An 11481-nucleotide genomic window follows, 5' to 3' on the forward strand; every position below is an offset into this window, starting at 1 on the left:
GGTATTGTATTTTTTTTCATAAGAATTTCGAATGAATTTCGTTGAACACATGACATTAAGTGAGAAATTTTTCCATTATGCAGTTGTATTCTCCTTTGCTAGAGAACTGTTTAGACAAAGACCTTATAGATGCGAATCATACACTACTCATTTGGTCCCAAGGAAGAGTACTTGACATATATAGAAAGGTCTTAAAAATTCCCAACGATGTTAGAACAGTCAAATTTACGAATTTATTTTTTTTTGTTGTTTATAGCCTCTACCATTTTAAAATTAGGCCCATCCATGCAACTGACAGATACCACACTGTTGGTTTCTGTTAATCTAAAAAAAAAAGACTGACAGCCCAGAATTTTACCAAGCTAACCTACATAAAGTGAAAAGTCTAATCCTTATGAACATGACATAGAAAATTCAACACATTTATTGATATCAGTAGATATTTAGTGACACATGTTAATATATATATTTATAAACATGTGCATAATTCAATTATTGATTTCAGTTAATGGATTTTTCTGGACGATGAAAATAGTTCACCCAACTGGTGCACCTGGGCCATGCTCCCTAGTCCCGAGTTTCTCATTTACTTTTGTTATTTTGTATGTATTATTTTAGTTACTTTATGTTGTTTGTTGTGTGTGTCTGTTTTCCATGTCTGATCTTTGACCCTAGATTGCATTCCTATGATTTCCGCTGGAATCTTGGTTTTATTGGCAAAACGTATGTATGTTCAAATTTACTCTTTGGGCAACATCAGTCTACGCCCATACTTGCCCCTCCGGCAATACCAGTCTGTGTCCACACTTGTTATTAAAAAAAAACAGTGAGAAATATTCAAATACTGCTTGGAAAATGCAGGTATAAATATCCTAAAGGAATCCAAAGAAAAATTCAAAATCAGACCAAAAAATTAAAAAGTTTAATTTTTTGGATGTGGCCTCTTTAACCCTTTATATCTCGAAAACTGTAAAAGGTATCAGAAATGTAATTCAAAAATGCAAGCAGGGATTTTTTACAAGGAATCTAATAAAAAATCCAATCTGCACCAAATATAGGGTGTGATCCCACTCCCCCCATAGAATGCTAAATCAGGGGCGGATCCAGGAGGCAAGGGGGAATGTGCCCCCGGCAGTTGTCACAAAAACATATGGCTAATTCTGTGATAAAAGTCCGTGTTTTTGGCAATGAATAAGACTTAAAACTATTATCAAGAATTGGCTATGATGAAAATTTTGTCTATTGCATATTATTTATTGCACATGGAAAATTTATGCTATTTTTCAATAAACTATTTCTTTTTCATAGCCAATTCTTATAAATTAATTTTAAAACATATTTTTATCTGTAAACATGAGAAAAGTAGCTCTGAATTTAACTGAATAGGGGCGTGTCAATATTTTTTATCCATTGAGATACAACACAATTATTTTAACCAATCAGATTACAGTATTTGTCTCAAATTAATTTATTAAAACATGTTACATGTACATAGTGAGAACTGTTTAAAATTGGTTTAATTAAGGTAGATGATTTACGTCATATATGTACATGTTCATTTAATAGAGCTCAATTGTTCTCAATAAAGACTGAAAGAGTAATCAAGGGAACCAAGGTTATAGCGGTAATCAAAAGAATGTAATCCAGGGACAAAGACCAGACATGGAAAACAGACATACACAACAAAGAACATAAAGTAACTAAAATCATACATACAAAGTAACAAAAGTAAATGAGCAACTCGGACTCCACTAAAAACTGGGAGCATGGACCAGGTGCACCGGTAGGGTAAGATCGAAAATAAAGTGTTTTTGGGGGAACAGTATCAAAGAAAAGGTTCGTGATTTTAACTATTAGACAGAGTGACTCTTAATCTCGTTAATTGTCAGCTATTAATTTTGACACATTTAAACTGATTACGACGGCCGTTTATATAGTATAGACTGCACTTTGTTTTACCAGATACCTCCTTCAGGTAAAAAATGAATCAAATTTTGTGAATGAAATCAAATATCAAATTTACGAATATGAAATACTACGCCTGTGACCAATCTTTATCTTTATAGGTCTACTGCTTTCTCCCATGCACATTCACCTGCAAAGCGCAAGATCAGACCGATGAAGAAGAAATTCCTAGATACCGTTTCGATATTGGACTATTCATTGCCAAAAAATCTTACCAACACCGAAAACTTTGATCTGCTAACATATGTATACCAACCCGATACTTAATTTACATGCCTTCTTCCAAATTTGGCGGTCACAACAGGTCCTTTCAGTATAACTGGCTTAGTTGTTACCCTGGATTCTGTTATTCTCCAAAACTAGATGCTGCTTTCTGTATCTATTTTATGCTCTTCACCTGACCCCGAAAAGCTGGGAAAACTTGTAAAGTCACCTTTTACCAAATGGAAAAAGGCCACAGACAAACATGTTCTGCGTAAAATGCATGAAACTTAACAATAAATATTTGTTGTATTTGGGTTTGTAAGTCTTGTTCTAGTTCGATCCAGTTTCCCTTTCGGAATTTCCGATGTAGAATGTATTGAAATCCGAAGACGGATCCGTATTTTATTGTTTATATCCGGGAAATCGAAACTCTGCATCACAATTTAAAATCTTCTATTTTATGCTTTCCTTAACATTTTTGTCATTCAAAACTGGGTATCTGTCATTTTTATCAGTATTTTTACAGAAAAGAATACTTTTTAAACCCAATGACATGTCAATGACGAGTCTCCATGCATTTGAATGATAGACGAGGACCAATTCTCATGAAACCACGGAGTCACGTGACGAGACTTACATACCCTTATTCTCAGGTAGCAAATAACATCATATCAATTTTTCAAGGTATCATCACATTTGGTTCACAATAACTAAAATTATTGCATGGGAACAAAAATGTTAACAATGCCACCTATCATGGCAACGATATCAGCATCATAACATAATACGACCGTATTTTTGCCTTTATACGAAAAGGTATCGGGTGGTTTCGCCCTAGTTACATGTTCGCCCTGATTGGTGAGTGGTTTCGCCCTTATCAATTAACAGGTAAATGATTGATGTTTTAATAAATAAAAGGTATTGTTATTCATGATAAATAATTAGTACTCTATCATGATTATCTGATGTATTTGCCTGATTTATGTTGTATAATACATATTGATAAATATATTTAATAAATAAATAAATCAAAGCTTTTGTTTTGTCATTTGTATGCAATTAATTACCAAGTACCAGTCCAACTGAAGACAGCAAGTATATATATATAATGCTGCTACACATTAAAAAAACTAGGAAAGACTTCAGCAACAGTTTATAAAAAAAAAAAAAAAAAAAAAAAAAAAAAAAAAAAAAAAAAACCAAAAGAAAAAAAAAATAAAATAAAAAATAATAATAATAATAAAAACAAACAAAAAAAAAAAAACAAGCAGGACATGCTTACATTTCTAGTCTTGCATTATTTGGTAGATTTTAATTGGTTGTGCAGTTTTACATTTGACTTAGTTTATTTACACACACATTGCATAGGCTTACATGCTTTTTCACAAGAGACATAGAATAATGATAGTGAATAAATCCAATAAAAAAAATACTGACATGCATTTTTTTTTCAATTAATAGAGCATCTGAGACCGCTAAATCCTTAAATTCACTATTTTATTTTGTTATACAAAAATCAGGGCGAACCGGAATTACATGGGGTACATGTATACCATAAAAGTCCTGTCTGGAAAAATGCATGCATAAAACTACAAAAAATGATCATGCTCCCAGTTTTAAGTGGCGTCCGAGTTGCTCATTAACTTTTGTTACTTGGTATGTATTATTTGATTTATTATATTTGTCTGTTTATCATGGTTACATTCTTTGGATTTCCGCTAAAATCTTGGTTCCCTTGATTACTCTCTACTCTTAGGACAATAACTCCAATATGGAGTTATCATACAACTTTGATCAAACGGAGTCGGAGATCTTCAAGCTAAAGAAATTTACCAATATCTTATAGTTTTTTTACAAACTTTTAAACTGATCCCTGTGGCCTAAAAAACCAATGATGCACTTGTTCTATATTGGATCTACCACAGGAACTTTCAGATCAGGATTTTTTTTTGTTTAGAAGAAAAAATACAAAATAATGTGTTACATGTAACAGGAAATATTTTCTGATATATGGTGGTAGACTGGTATATAGGTATATCATATCACACTGACCTCAAATTTTAAAAGGGTTGTAGATCTACTTAAGAATTAAGTGAATGTAAGGAGGTTGATTCTTGAGTGTGCAGTGTACTATCTTGCCCTTGAAAATAAATAGGGGTCCAGATTTCTATGATTAATGATATACTAAGTTTTGAAAAAATCAACAAAATTTTGCAAGTTATGTTGTGCTAAAAATACTATTTCTGCCGAACCTGGAGAAAGTGAGAAACTGGTGCAAGGCATCATGTAAAAGCAAAATTTACCAAATATCTAACCATTCCCTTCAATAGAGGCTGAGAAATCTGTCTAAAAAAATTCCAACTGCGCATCACTTAAAAAAATACTAAAGTCATTCAGTAAATAGGAAGTAGATGAACAATGATCCTGAAAATGGGAAATATGATACAAGTCATTATGCAAAAGCAATATACCTTACAATACATAAGTGTTAACTCCAATAGAAGCTGACATATTTACTACAGAAAAATGTAACTGACAGAGGACTGACAAGGTTACTACAATCTAGCCTCACTGTAATGAGTGGGGTATAATGATTATACTTAAGTATTCAGGAGGACCTTAAGGAAGAATGGACAAGTGGAAGGTGTATCCCTATCTTACAATGCTCCTTAGAATTCATAAACTGCTGGGGCCTAAGCCACCAATTAACCTTAATACCACACCATTTCATGAAAAAGGTAAATTGGAAGGCCATAACCTCCAGAAAATATCCAAGTGAACCCAACTTTGAATTTCATTTGTAGATTGATTGTAGATCTAACGTAATTAAGTCATCACTGCAACCTGATCAACTGAGTGCTGTAGCTCCACAGGATTAAATTAATTTTGAATATTTTTTTCACATTTTATTGTAAAATAATGACTATATACAGATGGAGACGACTTATATAATAAGCACTATGCACTATCTCTTTTTGAAACCGTATTTCTTTCTTTCATAAAACAAGTCTGTCTTTGCACTCCCAAGGTTCACAATTTTAGGGCATCCATCTCTCTGAAAATTAAAACAGAAATATCACATGTAGCTTCTCATAGCTTGATATGACTGTAGAGGTCAACCACTAAACAGTTGGGACAAGTGAAAGTATTATAGTTCGTGGAGTAACAATTTTCGTGTTTTTTGTGGGTTTGGTTAACCATGAAATTTGGATCCCAACGAAAGCAAATTTCAAATTCGTTGGTTTGATAGAGTTACAAATCCATGAATTCAAGAACCCATGATCTGATATTTTTTCCCTAAACCACAAAAATTGGTACCCAGGAATAAAAGTACCTTCACAGTACAATGCAAGCTTGCTAAAGCTATGAATTTCGATTTAGATTAAATATCTGAAACAGAATAAGAATTTGACAAGAATTTAAGTGGCCCTAATTCTTCAACAGTTCAAGTCACAACCTTCAAAACCTTTTGGTTGTATAACACCTTGTTTTACAAAATTCAAATAGATCCATTCACCTTTACTTAAATTATTGTCCTGACATCAAGGAAATGCATGTTTACGGATTTTTTTGGGCCCCTAATATCTACGTGATTCAAGTAAGAGCCCATAAGAAATGGCAACAGCATGATACCATTATACAATCAAGTTTTTTCAGCCATAAAAAATATTTAACTTGCATGTAATATCAGAAGAAACTACAATATGCAGCACTAAAACATGCACAAATGTCTTTCTGTGATAAATATATACAAATATTTCACCTTGACATTGTACATATGTACGTCAAAATCTTATAGTGGACAACTGGTTATACATGTACTTAATGTCAGAGGTCAATACCATAAAACCTTAAAAGTCTCAGCTCAATGGCAATTAAAATAGGCAAATCTGCAAATGACTGCAAAACAATGAAAATATTTTTTTTCAGTGCCTGACAAAATAAGTTTTAATTAGAGAAAAGACTGAGGGTAGGTAGGATAATTAATAAAGAATGTATCTTTCATTCATGATTAATTTTTACTTACAAAAAAAGTATTGTATACTTGTTGAATGTGAGGTTTATCTCAAAATCCTTCATGTTTGCTGATTTTGACAACTGGCAAAAGGAGTATTCAATGCATAATACATGTACACTCCTCTGAAAAACCTGATTTTGTTAACAATGGACTGGGAACTAGACATTTACTCTTTCTGTAATAAAGTCACTTACACTGTTTCACTAATTTTACCAAAGAAGACTGGGGGTGAAACAAAAGATTTCAGGTTTAGGGAATGTAATTATTATCAACTGCTCAGCAGAGCTAGACTAAAACAAGAGGCCAGAATTGCTCACCTGGTTGAATTTTGTCTTTCAATGGCAATAAATTTAACAAGAAGTTGTCTAACAATTTCAACTCAAGAAAACTTTGGTGTGACTTACCATAAGGACCATTACATATGTGGCTTCACAGATCAAAATGAAAATTTGACCACAGATAGATCTCATCATGCTGAACAATTTTACACTATGTCGGAATTTGGCTAAACCTAATGGTTTTGGAGATATATGTGAAAAACTGCAGTCTGACCCCTGTGTTCTGTTACACAGCAAGATACCCCAAAGAACATTCATACCAAGTTTGGTTCCAATTGGTCAAGTAGTGTCAGAAGAGATTATTTTTGAAAGAAATTACATTAAAAATAGCAAAAAACTTTAAAAAAAATAAAGGGCAATAACTCCTACATGGTTTGATAGATTAACATGAAAATTTGACCACAGATAGATCTCATCACGCTAAACACTTTTACCCTGACAGAATTTGGCGAAACCTAACAATTTTGGAGATATATGTGAAAAACTACAGTCTGACCCCTATGTTGTATTTTTAGTAACGGTGGCCATGTTTTTTCAAGGATCAAAAATCTAAAAATAACTTTTTTGCAAGATACCCTAAGGAACATATGTGCAAAGTTTTATATAATTCAAGTCAATGGTTTCAGAGTAAAAGATTTTTGAAAAATTGTTTACGTATGATGACGACGGACACCAAGTGATGGCAATAGCTCACCTGGCCTTTTATAAAGTATACCTTGTTTCCAATATACAATGTATGGAGAATCCTGCAACTTTTATTTACATATGGTCAGTCAACATCCAGAGTTGATGGCCAATACATTGTTTGATTTATTTAACCCAAAGATGATTTGTAATAAATAGTCTTACTCCCCATTGTGAATAGCAAATACATGTTAAACAAAAAGGATTCTAATCAGCCTTAAATGAATAACAATAGGTCTGGTGTACCTTTCCTAATTGAATGTCCTAAGTTACTTATCAACCAGTCATACATTGTATGTGAATTGAAATGCGTTTAATGTATAAACACTTACATCTTTTTCCATAATTGTACACTCTTTGCAATAGTAAGCATCTGAAACACCTGGTCCACCACAGATGACACATCGACCTTGATATGACCCATAGTTACACTCATCACATATTCTTACAAGCGTACATGGTCGAACATACGAGTCACATATAACACACTTCCCATCACCTGTTAATGATAAAGTAGTCTAGTGGATATACATTTTTCAATAAACCAGTCAGTGTGTGTTTGTAACATTGCCAAAAATACAAAGAATATTCATTATCTGAACACAATAGAAGATAAATCTGGATAATGGAAAATAAGGACAAATAAAAAAATATATGTTTCCTATTATCCTATCATCGACCATATCTTATTTAGCTTAAAATCATGTATCCTAAATATTTTTTGTTCATTTTTCAATAGCACTGTTAAAGACAGATTATGCTTCTCCCATAGACTTAATGTAAAACAAGTACTATCTTTTAAAAAGAAAGCAAACGTTAATTCTCACCTTGTTAATACCAAATCTTATTATAATTTCATTTGATGAACTGTGTGATCACTATAATATCTTTCGTATTTCAATTATTTTATTGGTTCAACAAATAAACTATTTCCAATTTTTCAATACATAAAAGTCATTGAAAGTATTCTGGACACCAACGCCCCCAATGGAGCCTTAAATTTCACGATTGCTATAACAGTTGCCCAATGAAATGCAAGGTTTTAAGCTACATCGGTTAGTTTGCCATGGTTAAGCATCATGGATGTCAAAGTGAACTCAATACTGACAGTGTCGAAAAAAATAAAATTTTTAAAAATTCCAACCTATCTATATGTACAAATGTACCTAGTACCTACCCAAATGTATCTACCTTGATTTGTAATAGGAAACACACATATTATTTATATGGCCTAAGAATTCTAGAGTCCTTGGAATTATTTCTTACTAATTGTTAAGATAATGTACATATATATATTCTACTATTACTAAAATCTTAACTGATTCAGTACGCAGTATTTTAATTTAAAAAAAAATAATGTGTGATGAGTATATAAGCTATACTGAGTAGAGTTCTGCATTAATAACCAGAGTTCCACAATACTCTGATGTACATGTATAACCTTGAGTCAAAATAATAAAATCTTACAATAATACATTATCACAGAAAATTTATACTTACACTTTTCACACAATCTTCCAATAGCTGAAATAAATGAACAAAAGTTGATGAACATTAGTATGATAAATATTATATAGAAGAAGAAGAACTGTTTATTCACAAATAAAGGGCCCATAAAGGGCATGATTACAATACATTTTTTTTACATACAACAGTTTTGATTGAACATATATAATAACATATAATATCAACAGTTAATTTACAAACTAAATAATTGTCACATTTCTTGAGCTTTTACTTGCATTATGAGTAATACATCATAGTAATCAGCACATAGTGTTTAGTTATTATACTGGCACACCTCAGTTTCATTTACAAAATTGAATTATGATAATGGAGATTATAATTATGATCATCAAATTATTATATGAATAAAGAATGTAAATGTATATTCACTTATTTCTTCATTATTACTGATATTTCCAGCTGAAAGTTGGTAGACATTTACAAAATGGCATGATGATTTTTAAAATATTTGTTGAAAAAATTGATTTTATACAATTCTGTTTTCAAACTCAATCACTACTTTTTTCAAACAATATCACATATTTCAAAATTTTATCCAAAGTCTTAAGCTGAAGTTTCAACCTCCTTAATAATTTTAGAAAAAAGTAAAAATTTGGACAGGACAGTGAGAAAAAGTCAATAAATAGTTGGGTACGGTAACTTCCAGATACACATTTTAGACCTTTTGACTTCAGAAAACTGATCAAACAAGAAGTATCAGAAAAATCTACATCATTTTCTTGATTAGAAATGAATTGAAACAGACCTATCCACAATTTTCAGTTCTTAACTTATCGTACGAATGCATATTTTAGCAAAACATTCATTGGGTATGGGGAAAAGTTGGTACGGTACAGGTTACACATTTTTTACCCTACACATATTGTAGAGGTACAAACTCTTTTCAAGCTGAAAAATGTTCCTTTGAAATGGAGTATGCTGTCCAATTATGAAACAAGAAGGCCAAAATAATGCTTTGCGTTTCCTCCCGAAGCATCAATTGAAATCAATTTACCTCCAGGATTAGCACTTTTCATATGCATTTTGTAACAGTCAAGGAGTTAAATATATATAACTCCTTGGTAACGATGTATAAAAAATTAAACATCGATTATCATAAGCTGAAGTGAAGAATGTTCATTCCATATCCTGTCTTAAACGTTTGTTACGAAAATCCAATTAAATTACTTGCAGTTGCTTGTAACCAAATCTTTGATAAATTTTCCAGATTTTTACATTTTTTTTCTCGATCAGGCACCATTTTTGTTATAATAGTTATCGCAAGACATGTTATAATAGTTATCGCAAGACAGATAACTCTGGTCAAAATACCACTAAAAGACGGTACACTCCTGATCTTGGTGAAGTCTGAAAATGAGTGGGCTACTTCACTTCACTTTTGGTGTCGTTTGAGGGAGAAGTGAGCAACCTCAGGGCGACTATTTCACCCAGTAGCATGAGCCCTGTAATTTCTTCCATAGCATAAGTTCTCGAGTTTGTAAAAAAATGATTCTTACAAATAGACGATGGGAAGATAAGACTGGGGACATTGTGTTGGCAGGAAATTCATAGAACACATCAAAATAGAAACAAACAATAAGATTGAAAAAAAAATAGGGAAATTTCAACATTTGCTTGTGTTGACCTAGTCCAAACAACTATGCTGTCTTGGTAGGCTAGTTTGTATTTTGTCTGGTTGCCTCCCTTTGGTCTCACTAATTAGCACAAACAACATCAAGAATTGACAAGAAGCGTCAAGAGGTCTAGAATGAGTGACAAGAAGATAAAGCTGTGACAAGAAGCAGAGAAATTGTATAAAGAAGGATTTTTAAATTAAAGGTAAATAAAAATGAAAGTAAATATATTCCAATAAAGTGTCAAGAAATATGAATTTAAGATTTTGACAATTCTTGTCACTAATTAGTGAGACCACTTCCCTGAGCATAAACGTCAGATTGAAAAAACTTGCCTCAGTGAACATCAGGATTACATTACCTAAATACTAGTGTTGACCCAGCAACTGTGTGCAACACATGCACCAATGCCACCTTTAGGCTTTTTGGAACATATGTCCCTGCAGTATTTCGATTAGACATGTCCTTCTGTGCCCTAAGGGTTATTCAATCGAACCTTTTGTTTGTTGGGGTTTAACGTCCGAGCAGCAATATTTCAGCTATATTCAGACGATCAATCAAAGCAAGGTCTAAACTAGAGTATAAAGGAGTATGAACTATGTCCATGATATCGTTTAATTATCTTCAACTCATTTTTTTTTTTCAAATAAAATCGAATATATCACTATTTACTGCTCAGCAAATTTGGTATCACTCTAGTGTAGGTTAAATACTTAGTCAGTTAGTGCCATATACTATAGACTATAGTGGGGCTGCATATTGTCGAGCAAGCCCCTTTGATTATCTCAAGGAAGTATGTTCATTAACATTTGGTATCCGTATTAACTTACAGGTCTATGGTATTAGCAAAGTACAGTATTTTTACATACCGACGCCAGGCTGTTTCCTACAGAAAATTAAGTCTGGGTGATGCTTTGCCATTCTGTCTTGTTCTGAAAGTGCCTGTGTGCGTACAAAATCGCTTTCAGAATACCTAACGAAACGAATGTAAAAAAGACTTATAATCAATATCTTTATGATATTATTCTATTTCATATTTACCCTATTTTTCGCCAAAATTTGATTTCTGTTTTTGCATTTGAACAATATAAAACAATGCATAATAATCTGAATTTTAATAACCATATAGCCG

General features: G+C 32.3%; 1 protein-coding gene across 1 annotated transcript; it reads right to left on the reverse strand.

The window, feature by feature from the left end:
* Positions 1-5053: 5053 nt before the first annotated feature.
* LOC148619408 (PHD finger-like domain-containing protein 5A) lies at positions 5054-11322 on the reverse strand. The gene is made up of 4 exons (XM_088579281.1): positions 11219-11322; positions 8710-8733; positions 7542-7708; positions 5054-5224 (listed from the first exon to the last, which is right to left on the reverse strand). Exons 1-4 carry the CDS (start codon positions 11268-11270, stop codon positions 5135-5137), a joined length of 333 nt encoding a protein of 110 aa, XP_088435407.1. The 5' UTR covers positions 11271-11322; the 3' UTR covers positions 5054-5134.
* Positions 11323-11481: the final 159 nt, after the last annotated feature.

The sequence above is a fragment of the Perna viridis genome, chromosome 4 (assembly GCF_037379345.1).
Source record: "Perna viridis isolate PV_CMFRI_1.1 ecotype Kerala chromosome 4, ASM3737934v1, whole genome shotgun sequence".
Classification (NCBI taxonomy): Eukaryota; Metazoa; Mollusca; class Bivalvia; order Mytilida; family Mytilidae; genus Perna; species Perna viridis.

Coding starts and splice junctions, on each gene's coding strand:
- LOC148619408 (XM_088579281.1), bottom strand. CDS start 11,270: ATGGCAAAGCATCACCCAGACTTAATTTTCTGTAGGAAACAGCCTGGC. Junction 8,734..11,218: donor TAGGAAACAGCCTGGCGTCG/GTATGTAAAAAT, acceptor CATTTATTTCAG/CTATTGGAAGATTGTGTGAA. Junction 7,709..8,709: donor TGGAAGATTGTGTGAAAAGT/GTAAGTATAAAT, acceptor TATCATTAACAG/GTGATGGGAAGTGTGTTATA.